We start from the raw sequence: 16443 nt of genomic DNA on the forward strand, positions 1-16443 counted from the left end.
ATACATAATTGTGCTACATCACCTCTTGAGCAACAAGACCAGAGGCTGCAGAGATGTGTATTTTCATCTTGAGATTCCCTGATATGAACTACTGATCTTACTCACACTCTTGATGAAGATTCCCCAAAGAGTCCAAAGGAAAATTTAGTCATTATGTTGCAACAGCGCTAGCAGAGACCTGGGAACAGGTTGACTGTCTGCCTGTCAGAATAATTTGGGGAAGGACCAAAGCAAGGGATAAAAATGTTAGCTGCTCAAGTTAAGTTTTCTTTTAATTAAACTGAAAATCCCTTTTTTTCTTTTTTTCCCTACTGTTTTTAAAGCATCCTATCCACAACACCACAAGGCACTGGTTGGTATGGAGCTATCCATAGGAATAGCAATTACAATGTAGTCTCTCACTTGCTGAATGGACCTCCAACAGCTACAGCACCACTTCTCTTCGCTTATGGTAATATTCAAAACAACCACCATCATAACTATTACTCAACACCACAGAACTAATGGGAATCTACAGTTACAGTTCTGTGGAAATATTTACATGACAGTTTCCATGGGCTGACCCCTTGGCTTATTATGAAAAAATGATTGAAACAATTCCATTTCTGGCACAATGAAAGCAAAAGATATCAATGAAGTAATCATCAGAACTACATCAATGACTATTAAAGAAGCATAGAGATGTCCTGTAGCATTGCAGCTTGTTTCAACTCTAGTAAGTTGGACTACATATTGCACTTTCACCTGTACTTGCAATCAGAACAAAATTCCAGAATGAATCTTGAATTATAATCCTATTCTAAGTTTTTGGAAGGTGTTTAGAATTAATCTGGACAAAGCAGAAGTAACTATTTTCTTAATGACTTGATCATTCTAAAGCCTGTTTTATTGTGTGTCAGATTTATGGAAAGCAGAGTTAATCCCCATATCTGCCATTTTATGCTACTGAAAAATAGAATGGCTGTTTTAAATGCTGTGACGCATGAATTTCAGATATTCCTATAGACATCTGCACATTTGTCTTGTACCTTTCTGGTCATGGGAGTACAGTATTGACCAGTTTGGTTCTATTGTGTTTCCAAAACTCTAAATCTACTAGATTTAAGGCCTAACTTGGAATCTTGCTTAACGTGATCAACAAAGCATTTGAATGTAATGTTTTACTATTTACCATTTGAAATCCTATATATGGCTAAAGTTCTGGTTAAAAGATATAACTAACCTCTGTACGTGTATTAATATTGCCACATAGTAATGTAGCCTAAAGCTGTTTGCATTATCTTAACCTATTTTGATATAGTAGAGTTGCATGTTTATTTTAGGGAAGAAAAACCTCATTACCCACATGATGTTTTGATTATCTGCGATTTCTACCTTGAGGGCTGGTTTCTTCAAACAAGGATGAAATAACTGGATTTCATTGTGTGATGTAATTTTAAACATAAAATGTAAAGTGTACAGCATGTTTTTTGTACACACTTGAACATTCGTGAAACAGCTGGATATTTAAGTACACTACACAACAGTTGTAGGGCATGGATTAAAATGGACCTCGTCAAACATGTAAGGTACAACACTGAACAATTTTGCACATTATTTGTTGCACTTTGAGTGTATTCATTAAAGCAGTATAGCTATATAATTTTAGCAGATGAATGTGAATTATTGACTATTAAATTGTTTTTGACTAATTTGTCTTTTTTATATCTAATTATTGGGTTGGAAGCTCTACAACGTTGTATGTATAACTCAGGACTTAAATGGAATACTTCAGCAACAATAAGACCAGTCTCTACTAAATGTCTTTAAATGTGGACATAAGGTGTGCTAAATTTGCGTACTCTTTAGTTTCAAAAATAGAATTTCTGTCTGCTGTCTTGTTGAAGTTTTACATACCACATTCCAGCATTTAAGTGGTACAAATTCATGAGATTAAATGATTTCCAATGTAAGCAAAATGTATCTTGGTGATTGATTTTTTTTTTTTGTAGCATTGGATATGAGTGTTAGGATTTGATTTTGTCCATTTTAATAGGTAAAGATCACTTAAAAATGAACAAAAAATGTTTCGACCTTGTATATTTGTATTAAGGATGATCCTAGGAGTTTGAGATCATAAGAGATGCAGAAATGCAGTTACTTGTGTTCCCCATAATACTATTGCTGTCCTTCTGAAGCTCATTGGTGTCTCAGAAGAAAGATTGCAACCTAGATTCAATTTTTTTTTATATTTGAAAGGTGGGAATGGAGGGGAAGACTGACCGAGAGGGAGCTAATAATCTTTAGTATATTTTGCAATCTATAAAATGTCTAATTTTTGTTTTTGCTCTTGTTAACCTGATTCAATTCACTCTTCCAGGCCCTAGCTGAACTTTTTTTATTGGTATAGAAACTGTTCAGTTTTAAAATTTGTGCCCTGCAGTATTGTGTGTTTTTTACATGTGCACTTTCCTTTTGGAGTATGTATGTATTAGTTATTACATTATGAATGTGTAGTAAAAACAAATCTTTCTTAACAAAGCACTAGCTGCTGAAAATCACTTATTTCTTAAATAATTGTCTCCATGCTTGCATAAACCAACTGAACATCTATAGATTGTAATTTAATTGAGATGGTCTCATGATCGAAACTACGGGCTGAATTTTATTTGGGCACTGCACGGCAGCACCCTTTAAACTTAGTGGGGTACCAGCAACCAGCGGCTTCTGCAGAGCCCCCGCGATATTTTGCTCAGGGGCTCATTTAAATAGTGGGGGCGGAGTGCCCGTCCCTGATGACATGTTGTGATGGCGTTCGCATCCCCGGCAATGGCATCCAGTGCCACCGTGCAGGTGCCAGTGCAATTTTTAAAGTGCTTTAAGCCCTTAGAATTACTTCAAATTTTTAAACAAGCAGCAGTATGAAATTTTTATGAAACCAATAAAAAAAAAATGTGGATGGCCCTCCCCCAAACTCCTAATGGTCACTTCAATGTCCAAAATGACCAACGCATTCCTTTTTTTTTTTCCCTGCCCAAACTTTACCCCCTAAACTTATAACATTTGGCCTATAACCCCTTCCCACCATCCCCACATCCAATAAAATTGAGTTCTCCACCTCTCCTGCCCTGAAAATATTATTACTCACCCCCCCCCCCCCCCCCTCCCCACACGGTTCTCACCTCAGAACTCCGCATGGAGTTCTGAAGGCACACGAAGGCCAAACAGAGGCCGTAAAATTGGTATGAGACAGCAGGTAAGTTAATTTCAACAAGTTCTCCCTGTGTCTGCGTGGGTTTCCTCCCACATGCCAAAGACTTGCAGGTTGATGGGTAAATTGGCCATTAGCAATTGCCCCTAGTATAGGTAGGTGGTAGGGAAATATAGGGACAGGTGGGGATGTGGCAGGAATATGGAATTAGTGTAGGATTAGTATAAATGGGTGGTTGATGGTCGGCACAGAGTCAGTGGGCCGAAGGGCCTGTTTCAGTGCTGTATCTCTAAACTAAACTAAATAATTACTGTCTATTTTAAATATACCAATGAAGGGCCTGCCCCTAGGTTGGGGGGGGGGGGGGCCGCACTGAGCTCCTCCCACTCCCCCCAAAATCGCCCGGTAATAAGCAGCGGGCCCTTCTCGACGTCGTGGATTGAAGAGGGCCTTATCCCACAACATTTTACTGGCCCCTGCACTGCGACCCATGGAGTCGAGGGACCAGTAACATTCAGCCCTATATGTCCAGTGTTCATTTTGAGGTTCTAGGTTTCTTCAGGTACTCCAAGAGTAGCTTTGCGACCAAAATGTGCTGTTTGGGGGCAGGGTGGTGGCATTACAGGAAGAAGTAAGAAATGGAGGACAGAGAATTACAGTTAAGGATTACAGGAAATTAAATGAAGATTGGGTAAAATTGTCGGTGTAAAATTTTACTTCCCAATCCATGTACATTCTTATGAAAAATAGCAGGATTGGTCATGCAGGACCACGTTAAAGATATAAATGGTGTTTGTCAGTAATAGTTAATACACTGGTGATTTTATTTTTAATGCATGCTATTGCTGATGTTTAGTAGCTGTTTGCATCTGTGGTAAGATTTATACCTTGCAGACTTGCTGTTCTCCAGGCACTGCATTTGTACATCTTTAAGTCGTGTAAAATTTAATCCAACTGTCAATTTTTTAAACTCAAAAGTACAGTATCTTTTAGAAATCTTGATCCTACATGCTGATGTTGAAATGCTAAAACGAGCCACTGGGTATGAATGTTTATTTCACATCATTTCAAATATGTCTGTGCCAGCATTTTGCAATGCATATTTGTTTAGATTTTAAATTCTGTATCCCTTCTAACTAAGTCAGTTATTTTTGTATTTTTCACAGTAGCAAACTTAGCTTGCTTAATGAACCAAAAGCTCATTCTAATTGTATTTTCCATCCAGTCCATGAGTGAATTGTATAGCTGGCAATCAGTCTGAGGATCAAATACTTATCACATTGCTGTATGAAGTCTTCTGTGGACCAGGATCTGACAAGCAAACAAATGTTATCACTACCTTGGCTTGCTATGTGGATTTAAGTGGTTGGTTTAGCTCTATTTTAAAGTTTCAACTTCTAATTGATCTGAGCCTTTGTTTTGAAGGATATAATTTTTCTGTCCATGTAGCAAGGTATAAAATTCCAACTTTAACCTGATTCATTGTTTTTATTATTGACGTCAGGACAGAAACAGTGATAAGCATTTCAACATTGATTCCTTTTTATTCCCTTCACTTTTTGAAAATATTTGTAAATTTGTCTTCAGTTTCAGTAACTTTTCAGTATTGAATATTTGTAAAGCTTTTCATGTAAACTTTAAACCTAAAAATAGTCTGTCTCTGTGGGAGTATCTAAGGCTACCTGTACTGTTAATACTATTGGTTTATCTGTAAAATTTACTACTGCATTTGTACTGTTAACCATAAAGCTGCTTTCAAGGCTTTGTTTTATTGTGGCCAATGAATGTAAGGATTTACTATGTAATATGTTGTAACAAACACTACCATATTTAAATAAACATTTTATGGCATTCGTAAAGGGAAGATGTTGGTATTAAAATTTAATTGAAAAATTTTAGTCTAGATTAGAAAATCTAGTCTTTGGTTTTGTGCAATGATGTGATACAAGTCACAAGGCTGAAGTTGATGGTAAAATAATTGACAGAATAATCATCTCAAATGGACATATTTCCAGTAGAATAAGATATTTCGGCAGGGGAGGAGTGACAGTGACACAAATGGCCAGCTTCTATGCTGTAATTACTATCATTCTATGAAAATTTTAATTGGAGTTAAGTTTAGAAATATTGGCATTGAGTTTAAGGAGAAGTGTCCCAAACAGAGTCTGCTGCCCTTTGAAATTTGTTGGTTCAGGTGCCAGCTAGTTTTGACAAGTCTAGGTACAGATCGGCTCTGACTGAGGGTAAAGTTCAGAGTTGTCACTTCTCATTGACAACCTGAGTTCAAAGCAAATTCCAAAAAATAGGGAAAGGAAGCTTGGGCCTATTAAAAGTGGTATTGACTGGGGAACCTGATAATTTGTGCAATGCAGGGGAATTCTGGCTGTAGTTATTGGGTGAGTAGCAGCAGCTTATAAGATTACTACAGGTAGGATATCAGGGTATTACACTTAACATATAGACTGTTATTGTATTACTGTTGGTTGAGGGGAACCTCAACACTTACCAGTATTACTATTCGTGCAATTTCAGGTAGTTGCTATTAATTAGAGGAATTAGTTTCTCCCACCTCTGATTCCCCTTATCCACCTATACTTTCCCCGATCCATGCCCTGGTTGGGGGGGAGGGGGGGTAGTGTCCCTTCTTGGCTTTCTCACTGGGTGACCTTCTGGTTAACTTCTCAATAGCTGCTGGCACAAAACCATGAGCGAAGACACAATCACAGGGAACCCAACTGTTGTAAAATAAATGCAATAACATTGAGATGTCACATGACAACCCTCCAGGATTACCTCCAACCAGGGTTGGCAAACCTACCGTCCACAATGATAGAAAAAGATTTTCCTATGTGGCCAAAGCATAGAATTATCATCCCAAGCTGCTACACCCTACCCTTCATACTGCTGAATACCAAATGTTTATCACCAACATATGCACCTTGCTATGTATTCAGCTTTAAAATATGTAAATAAGCATTAGATATATAGGTTAAGGAACGTATGTTACATGGTTAGTTATTTATAGAATTATGGCATTCAAGCCACAAAGCACTAAAACATTGGCGTATTCAGTCGTGGTAAATCCATTGGCCTAATGTGCCCCTGATATGTTTTAACTCCCCATAAGCTACACTAGAGATCTGCTAATTTGTTGAAAAAATGGTTAGAATATCAGATGCATGGAGTTTAGGGGGGCTGTTTTTCCAAATTGGCATTGCACTTGTTCTCCCAACAGCAAAGTAAGCTGCAAATTCTAGCTTCTTAAAAAAAAAACTTACACATATAGCACCTTTCACATTCTCAAAGCATCTTGAAGCTCTTCATATCCAATTAATTACTTTTAAGTCACTTATGTAGGCAAATATCAGTCAATTTGTGCACAGCATGGTCAAGCAACATGATAACCAGATAATCTGTCCCCACTCTGGCAGCTTCTCTATGCTCCTGCCGTTTGCCTTCCCTGCAAACTAAGTCAGATAACTAGCTTTACAATCTATCAAGGCTGAAAGCAAAGACAAAAACACCACATCCCGATTAGAGAACTCCTTTACGCTGATGCTGTGTTAGTCACTCACAGGGAAATGCAGCTACAAAGACTCCTCGACTGTTTCTCCCATGCCTGTAACTTGTTCTGACTATTAGCATCAAGAAAACTATAGTCATGGGACAAGGTGTTGCATCTCTACCTCTGACCACACTAAACACTCCAGTGGAAGTGGTTAGCAAATTCTGCTACCTCAGTGACCGACAATCCTGTCCCTTAATGCAGAGCTTATTACACGCATAGGGAAAGCAGCGACCACCTTTGGCTGACTTGTGAAACATGCATGGGATAACACCAAGCTGATGGTTTATAAGGCCTGTGTCCTCAGCACCTTGTTGAACAGCTGTGAAACATGGGTGACTTACCAGGAAAAGAAGTTCAATAATTTCCATCTTTGCTGTCTGTGGTGAATTATGGGACTATCCTAGCAGGCCAAAAATCTCACATGTGGCAGTCCTCTCAAAGGCAGAGCTCCCAAGTGTGTTGGCACTAATCGAACAAAAGTGGCTACGGTGGATTGGACACACCTGCAGAAATGGAAGCCTGTCACAGACCCAAGCACTGTCTGTATGTTGAGGTAGCTGGGCCAGACGACCAGCAGGACGCCCAAAGTACTGTTTCAACAATGCTTGCAAGTACGACATGAAGGCCCTAATTGAACTGGTGTGCACTACCACAAAGAACAGTTGCTGCAGCAGCTTGCCAACAGGTGCCAATGTCAAAAACAACAACTCTGTCACTTGGCAGCTTCCTATGCAGCACTTGTGGCAAAATCTGCCTCTCAAGGATTGGTCTTCACAGCCTACAGCCATCAGCAAAGGTGCACCAAGAGAAAACACCCCACCTAAATGGTTTGGTTGCCGAGTGTTTATCATCTGTCGTAGATGGAAGGATAGCAAACAGTTGAGAGATAAATGTTGGTCAGCACGCCAAGAATGCTCCCTTGCTGCTCTTTGAATAGTGCTGTAGGATCTCTCACATCCAGCCAAATGGGCAGGGTAGGCCTTGGTTTAATGTTTTATCTGAATATTACAGCATTTCCTCAGTACTGCACTGAAGTATTAGTCTAGATTGCCTGCTCTGGTCTTCAAAATATGAACCCACAACCTCCGGAGCCAAGGGTATTGGTAATGATAAACTATTAGCTAAGAAATCCTAGACCCATTCTGAATAAATAACAGTTCAATGCACACACAATTCAGGAATTAAAATAATCATCTAAATAGTGTCTTCTAACAAGTAAATGCAGTGAAGACTGGGATCAGTCATGTTCCTGTGGTAGCATTTTGTAGGGCTATGGGGAAAAGGTGGGGTGTGGGACTAGGTGAGTTGCTCTTGCAGAAAGCTGGCATTGACATGATGGGCTGAATGGGTTCCTTCTGTGCTGTAACAATTTTATGATTCCATGTGACTATGTCGATCTAATGGTTATACTGTACCTAAAATTTTTCTTAAGTACATTTAATTACATTTTAACCAAATCTAAGAGATATGCATACCATGCAAACTCTCCACTATACTGTCAAAAATGTACTAATGGTAAGCACCATTTTTGGCCAGACATTTTATGCCACCCCAACAAGCGGGATGGTGGCTGGGGGGGGGGGGGCGGAATCGTAAAATAGAGTGGGACGCTTTCCCGACCCACTCCCGCCTCTGCCACCCTTTACGTAGGGTGGGTGGGCGATAAACGGCCCGCCTGCCCCCGGCCAATCAAGGGCTTTCACCCACCTCCACGTGGACTTTACGCGTGACAAGCGGGAATCCTGGAGCCAGGAGTGGCTGCCAATTGTCCTGGGGGGGCCCAGCTCATCGGGCAAAGGGTGCCTGATGGAGGGTCACCACTGATACTCCCAGCACCCAACACGCCTCCCCTTTCCCCCCCAACCAACCACCCTTGCCTTGCCGGGACCCGACTGATTACTCCCAGCGAGGCAACCAAAACTTACCTTTCCTCCTGGCTCCACATTGTCTTCTATCTTCGGCTGGGCTGCAGTCCCAGCAGTGGTCACTGCTCCCGGTGGCACTGCTGGGACTAAGAACTGTAGGCCCCCTGATTGGCCAGCAGCTCAATGAGGCAGGACTTCCTCCCTCAACCGGGTGGAAGTCCCGCCTCAGAACAATTAAAGCCTGGGGACCTGTAAAATATGGAACGGGTCCCCAGGCAAGGCAGAAGCGGGTTCGCCACCGACTTTTACGTCGGAGGCCAGCTCCCGTCTGCCCATCGTAAAATTTCGGCCCTTGTGTCAATACACAGCATTTTACTTTTTTTTTTAAATCACTTTTGCACAGACGTACTTCCTCATCTCAAAAAATGCATTGCAAGGAAAAGGGATTTTGCGGATTGCTTTTATTTCTTATTTTGTGTTAAATGTGTCATGGTTCAGTGTATTTCACATTGGCACATAAACAAGCTATTAAATGTTTTTCTTGATGCAGCTTTTATATAACTATTCCCAATCACTGATTCCCATCCTCTGCTCTTCTGAAGGGCACAGAGCTGGCAGTTGGCTGATAGCTGTCTAAGTGGGTTATTCATTTAATTTCAGTTCAGAATAATCTGCCAAATCAGTCACAGAATGTCACATTCCTGGGTAAAGCAGTAAGGTTATTACAGCTAAACACAAGCTTTTGTATTCACTCCTTATAAAAAATGTAAACGTAATGGTATGAATAAACTTAGCTGGATTATAAAAGCTTTCTTGGATCAATATGAGAAGTTGCAGCCCCAGGTTTGTGAGTTGAAAAAAAAAAATGATATTACAGCAAGTAAATATAGGCTGGTTATTACACCACTGAACCAACCTGGGGGCAGCTGGGTCCTGTTCATAAAAATCCCCTCTCTCCCTGTTGCCATACTTCAAAAGTCATACAATGTTTAAATAAAACTGGTAAATTAAAACCTTTTCATCTGCAATTATTTCTAGCCTAGTGTGTTCAGAACAAGTCATCAAGTACAATATCATGCTTTTCTTTATAATTTTAGCTGTCTTTACCCTTTCCACAACAATAGTACTTTCACACTTGGCATTCTTAAAAGTTTCCATGGCGTTTGATAATTAAGTCTTATCTTTTATTAGAAGGATACATAGTCCTTTCATCTGTGGCAGCTGGGTTTGAATCCACAAATCTAGGTACATCAGTAAGTTCCTTCTGAACTTAAGGATCCCAACTAAAATGTGGCTTGGTAGACAGAATCTCAGTGGATATGGTGTACAATGCAAGCTCAAGCTGAGAGGATGGCTATTGTGGAAATTGGAAATGTCACGCTCATGCAGTCAAAAGTATCCTTTCATGTTTGACAATGTCGAGCTAAAGTAGAGGGAGCTTTACTCCACCACTTTCATAGTGCACAAAACACTGCGATTAGCAAAGTCACAATACTTGCTGATTGTTACCTGACTGAAATACAACCAGGCTGAAAGTAACTACCAGGTTAAATATTCAATATCAAAAAAGAATTAAACTCAAGAACTAACCCTCACAAAATCCAGTGAAATTGTCAGAAGTTGAAAAAAAAAGTGGAGCCTTGGTGCAGCATAGCACGAACTTAATTCCAAAATATATAGACCAGCACCCACCAGTTGTAAAAACCCTCGCCTTCCAAAAGCATTAAGTAGTCAGGTGGAATCTTTATATAGAACAGTGCATTTTTGTAAATTCAAATCGAGTTTAAATCAGTAACATTTCACCAGTGTAAACGTAGAGTCAAAATATGCAACACATCTTCAATATATAGATTAGGATTTGCAGTAGAAAGGTACAAGACAATCCCTGATGTTCCCTCTAAATACCAAAGTTGTTTCACAGCACAATTGAGCTCAATTTCTATCCTTTTCCAAATTCAGTAAAATTTAGGCAGATTGCCCATGACTGATCAGTGATTTTTTTTTTAAGTACAGACTTAAGCTGTAAAATTCAATTAAATTTCCTTACAGGTTTTGCAACAAACTATATACTTTATGAAAAAATGTCCTTTGTCTCGAAGAATGGGTGGTTAGGAGCCATCATTGTACAGTTTCCAGTAGCTCTGTGAAGTTCTGAAGCTCCCAAATACTAGTAGAAATCCTGTAATAAAAGTGATTGCTGTTATTATAACCTTGATGTCCAACATTTACTGTTTAAGTGTTTAAACAGTATTCAAACAAACAGTAATCACAGATAGTTTGGTACATGCTGGCATCAGAACTCTTTTAAAATAAATTGCATATGTTGTTAATCCCAAACTCGAGGTCTGCCAGCGAAAATGTAGGAGAACCGAATTTCTGCCCAGTTCTGGTCCCATCCCAAATCCCAAGGTGAGGTAATTAGCATAAGGGGGCTGGGTGCCCATGCCAGTTACAGCACTCCCTGGGAATCTGTCCCTGGGTGTAGGTAGAATTTCAAAGCAGCACCTTGCCATTCTGGCCAAAGAGCAAATTCTGCTGTACTTGTCATTAAATAACTGATAACGTTGACCCCACTTCTGCAAGTATATAATGCTGATGTATTTTACATTGGGAACAAAGGACACAACTGGCAGTAACTGTGGAAGGTCCCATTGTCCTGTTGCCTCCTCCTAATATCTGTACAGAATCACAGGTGCAAGAAGCATCTTTGTTGGGTTGAGTTTTTCCAGCTCGGCGAGCTTCAAAAATGGCATGCGGCTTGCGCAGGCTGTGCACCACAGAACCGATGCATTATTTAGCGCAGTGGCTCATTTACATTGCTGGGGTGGTTGGCCCCCCCTACACGATGATGTGGAGGAAGTGGGCGCTCCCTCCCCGGCAATAGCGTCCGGTCCACTGCCATTTTTAAAGGGCTTCCAGCCCTTCAGTTTAATTTAAACTTTTTAAGTAACAGGACCTGAAAATGTAAAATGAAGAATTTATTAAAAAAGTTTCAAACCCCTCTCCCATCCCCCCAATGAGAAAACAGTTTATTAGTTGTCCTCTTCCCCCCCACAAAAAAAACTGACGTTACGATCCTGACCTCCCCACCCCACAAAGTTTAGTAACTTTGACCTTTACCCCCTTCCCACCACCCCTGAGACTAATCGGGAAGGTTTCACCCTGCTCCCCCACCCCACCCTGAAAACCTATCTCCTCCCCCATCCCTACCAGTGCTCCGCCTCGGATCTCCAAACGGAGATCCGAAGTTGCAGGAGTTCCGGCAACCGGCCAGAATATTACAGCGGGAAGGCCGGCACGATGAGGTAACTATTTATTCATTGATTAAAGAAAATTTACATATTTAAATGAAGTTGCTATCACCAAGCGGCGACGGTGGGGGGGGGGGGGGGGGGGGGCCACCATGAGGCCTGGCCGCTGCTGGTAATATGGGGCGGGCCTCTCAGAGGTATTTTCCAGGCCCCCCTGACATCGGGGGGCTGGTAGAATCCAGCCCGTTGTCTCTTCATTCCCTTTCCTCGTACCCAACACTGTCCCCCTCAACCAACCCACTACCCCGGATAAAAGCCAGTGAAATTTTCAGAAGTTGATAAAAGTGGAGCCTTGGTGCAGCATAACACTAACTTAATTCCAACATAAATATATAGACCAGCATCCAATAGTTGTAAAAACCCTCACCTTCCAAAAGCATTAAGGAGTGCAACAATGTCTTGACGTGTTAGGTGGAATCTCGGAGATGGACCAGAGCCTCGTAAACTGTTTATTTGCTGCTCGGAGAACAGGATCTTCAAAGCAGTACCCAATCCCTGTGTCTGTAGAAATAATAACATATATTAACATCTCCATAGGTATGAGGGAAGAATAAAATACTTTTTTGGGGAGGTACTTAATACTCACCTGAAGCTTGCCCCAGAGTCGACACTTAAAGCAACCAACACAATCCATTATTCTTGAAATGTTTTTGAAATGTAGCCGAAATTCTTCCTTTAATGGGAAAGGAATGCAGATTATATTTTCTAGCTATACCATTAAAAAAAATTGGTCTTTGAATTTAACCATTTTAAATGACAATTCAATCTTTGAGGATGGACAGTCTTTTGCCAGTGCTGCTCTGAAACCAGAAGATACAGGCAAGTAACAAGATGAACGGTCCTTCAGATTATTTCCCCTATCATTCTGGAGTATAGCAGTTTGATGGACGCATCTCCATCTCACCAGAACTAGCTTTATTAATGCTGTACAGAGCTCTGGAGTTTAAAAATATTCGCACATTGTACAGAGAGCTCGCCACTGGTATCAGACCCATCGGCCGTCCATGTCTCCGCTTTAAAGACGTCTGCAAACGCGACATGAAATCCTGTGACATTGATCACAAGTCGTGGGAGTCAGTTGCCAGCGTTCGCCAGAGCTAGCGGACAGCCATAAAGGCGGGGCTAAAGTGTGGCGAGTCGAAGAGACTTAGCAGTTGGCAGGAAAAAAGACAGAGGCGCAAGGGAAGAGCCAACTGTGTAACAGCCCTGACAATCAAATTTTTCTGCAGCACCTGTGGAAGAGCCTGTCAGTCTAGAATTGGCCTTTATAGCCACTCCAGGCGCTGCTCCACACACCACTGACCACCTCCAGGCGCTTACCCATTGTCTCTCGAGATAAGGAGGCCAAAGAGAATTTGGTCTTCAGTCTGCCTAGGCCAGTAAACAATTTTGGGAATTCCTCTTGGAAGTGACTCCTGGGTTCTTGTTGCTTAACTTTTTCTACTTTCTTTACAAGATACAAGCTCTTCTACTTGAGAGAGAATTCCCGAATCTTTGAACCATACAATGTTTCTAACATTTACTTTCCCTTCTACTGGAGTTTTCCTGTAGCTTCCCCTTTACTTCAAGTTCAGCCCCTTCTGGGCCATGTAACTGGGTTTCTGTTGGTTGCAGAAAATGTGTTGATAACCACGGTCCTTTTGTCTGATAAGACCATTACACTCGCTCCAGTGTTGAGTTTAAAATTAGTGATATGTCCGTTGACATATATATCTGCAGACCAAAATGCCGGTTAGGATCATTGATCTCACCAAGAAAGTATATTGATTGCTCTTCTGTTTAACCGAGTTAACCATTCTATTCTTGAATGACATTTCTTTTGCACCTGTGGGAGTACATATTTTCATTTGCCACATTTTACCAAAATGCCCTATTTTTCCTACAGTGGAAGTATTCTGCTTTGTTTGCAGGACACTGTTCGCGTCTGTGGGTACACTTTTGGTGCCACATCACTGGCAGGGTTTAATGGCGTATTTCGCTCCCTCCCCTGCCCGCAAAGGCTTGCTCAGGTCAGGAAAAAGAACTCGATCCAAACCAGACTGAACCACAGTGGACCCGAGCCTGACCCGGCCCGAGTCCCTCCAATTTTGCCCCGAGCCCGACCCAACCCGAGCCCAACCCCGACCATCCCTTTACTTACCTCCCTGACACCAAACCTGCAGGAAGCTGCAGCGCATGCGTGATGACATCATAGGTAACATCACACACTCACTGCCCAGACTCAGTTTCGTCCCGGACTCCCAGCTCAGGTTAGTTTTTTTTAAATTTCAATACTTACCATCAGAGCACTTACCATATGTGTCCGGCCCGACCTGACCCCAAAGCCGGACCCGGAAGAGGGGCCCGACCTGACCCGAACCCAACACATGTCGTCGGGGTCCTGTCGGGTTCGGGTCAGATAGCAGGCCTTTATCCGCCCCCCCCCCCACTGTACCCTTTTACCCTTTTTTCCTGGTGCCTCCTTCACAGCCCTTTGGTTAAGTAACTGTACTGTTGCTGGAGGTTTCCTGAACCAAGGTCTTTTTTCACCTCTCAAGATTGATCTGTTGTTCTTCCAGACCTCTGCTTATCTCACTAGTTAAATAGCTTTGTCCAGAATGAGGTTTTCTTTAGACTGCAATAAATCTGATAGGGACTCATCAGCAATGCCTACTACAATGTGGTCTCTTATCAATTCCGCTTTAAGGTCTCCATATTCACATCCCTCTGCAAGCCTGGACCCTTCTGTTGAACCTTGCTCTTTCTAAAATCTTATAGGTCTGCAAGTTGAAATAAGAATCAAAAGCTTTTAAAACTTCTTCAAATTTGGCAGATGTCTCATTAATACCTTGTTTTGCAATATCATCTGCTATAGCCCCAACAGAATATAATAAAGTGTTAACTTGTTCCGCTTCAGACTGGTTGTTCAATTTGGAAGCTAATCTGTATGAGAAACCTTTTTTGCCAGAGTGACCAATTTTGGGTTCGATTTGGTCCTTTCATCTATCCAAATCCCTCTGGAATTGAGAATTTAAGCTTCATTGCTTCAATTAGTTTTACTTTCACTTTTGTGTTCTTCCCTCCAGTATCGGATGTTTCCCGCGCTTTTTCAGCTCCACACTGATTCCCGCTATGGCTGTTTCAGCCTTCAAAATCTCACCACTAGACTAAGGATTACTTCCCTCCTTATATTAAACTCTGTTTTCTAGCATTACTGCTATGCTTCTTTAACTCTCCTCTCAGAGAATCAAGTATTTGCAGCCCGTTGCTTGCTTTTCTTCCCCCCATTCCTGACACCATGTGTAATGACGTTGACCTCGGATTAGCTCTCACTATGGATTTTCCTGGTGCTGCCTGCCTGGTACCATTATGGGACAATTTCTTTTTTACACTCTTTCTGTGTTGCTCACCAGATCCTCAAAACTTTCTTAATCCCATCTTTCATTTCCTCGTGTTATTTTGCTTTCTGTACCTGATTTGACATTGAATTAGATATCCTAACTGACGCTTACTGGTTCAGATTCTGCGTTGCTCATTAACGATTCTTCAATCTGATGAGTTAAGGAGATACAAAATTACTTACCCTGTTCACACAGGACCCATATTCCCTGTAGAGAGTGCCACACTGTTTTGGCTCTCTAAATCAGAGCAAGTTTCAGTGCAAAATTCTATTGAAAGTGCAAATGTAATGAATGGCTGCCAATGTTCGTTCATCACTGAGAGCATATCTTCTAAATAACATTTCACACAGATTGTCGTTGATTTCATCTGGAAAATGAACTTCCAAATTGGAGTTTTTCTTTTGAATAAAGAGGTCCATCAAGAAAATATGTACGTATGAATGATATGTGCAAACAAGACTATTGCATATTAATACTCCCAAGAACTACACAAGAAGAGAGTTAATGTTTCAAGTCTGTGACACATTAAAACGTTAACTTTGTTTCTCTCTCCCCAGATGCTGCTAGACCTGCTGAATATTTCCAGCATTTTCAGTTTTTGTTTCACATTTCCAGCATCTGCAGTATTTTGCTTTTACGCTCTAATTGAAACATTCTATTTTTTTTTTAAAAACTAGTCAGTGCCTCCCCTTGGCAGAGAAAATCTCAAATTATTCCCGTATTTTATTTCCTTCTCTGCCCCGTATTTGTACATTGATACCAACTGCAGAAACTCTATTGCCATCATGCCTAAAATGAGATAATTCACAACTGATCAGTAGTCAAACTTGGAAACTTCCTGTTCTGTTCTGCTCAGTGCCACATCATGTCGTGGCTTTAGCCCTATGCTATCAGGGCAGCTAGCCCATTTTTAAGTGGAGCATATTAATTCCATATAGTTTACTTCAAAAAGCGCCCAAATTTATTTGTCTTCAACCAGTACAGGATATTATAGAATGCAGCAATATTCAACATGACCCCCACCCAGTTCACCATTTGGTGCATTGTTATAAATGGGCTGCAAGGCTCCATTGAGGACTTTAACATATAGCCAAAATCACCCATTTGTGTTTTTCACTATCGATGATAA

General features: G+C 41.1%; 2 protein-coding genes across 5 annotated transcripts in view; one reads left to right on the forward strand and one right to left on the reverse strand.

The window, feature by feature from the left end:
- gpr137c (G protein-coupled receptor 137c) overlaps window positions 1-5047 on the forward strand; it is a 53993-nt gene extending 48946 nt beyond the window's left edge. Inside the window, exons 7-8 of one of the 4 annotated variants that reach the window (XR_010975693.1) lie at window positions 324-1822; window positions 4416-5047. Coding sequence is in view for 3 of the 4 variants with exons in the window: in XM_068039126.1 (XP_067895227.1) it covers window positions 324-504 (181 nt within the window). In the remaining variant the exon portion in view is untranslated. Of the gene's footprint in view, window positions 1-323 lie in introns of all 4 variants that reach the window. The other 3 variants (XM_068039126.1, XM_068039127.1, XM_068039128.1) reach the window with 3 other exon arrangements.
- Window positions 5048-10346: 5299 nt separating this feature from the next.
- Window positions 10347-16443, reverse strand: part of ero1a (endoplasmic reticulum oxidoreductase 1 alpha) — a 29570-nt gene continuing 23473 nt past the window's right edge. Inside the window, exons 14-16 of the mRNA XM_068039131.1 lie at window positions 12521-12607; window positions 12302-12435; window positions 10347-10802 (exon numbers count right to left, since the gene is read on the reverse strand). Of these exons, the coding sequence (XP_067895232.1) occupies window positions 10742-10802; window positions 12302-12435; window positions 12521-12607 (282 nt within the window). The 3' untranslated portion in view covers window positions 10347-10741. The remainder of the gene's footprint in view (window positions 10803-12301; window positions 12436-12520; window positions 12608-16443) is intronic.

Source organism: Heterodontus francisci, chromosome 9, assembly GCF_036365525.1.
Source record: "Heterodontus francisci isolate sHetFra1 chromosome 9, sHetFra1.hap1, whole genome shotgun sequence".
In the NCBI taxonomy this organism is placed as follows: Eukaryota; Metazoa; Chordata; class Chondrichthyes; order Heterodontiformes; family Heterodontidae; genus Heterodontus; species Heterodontus francisci.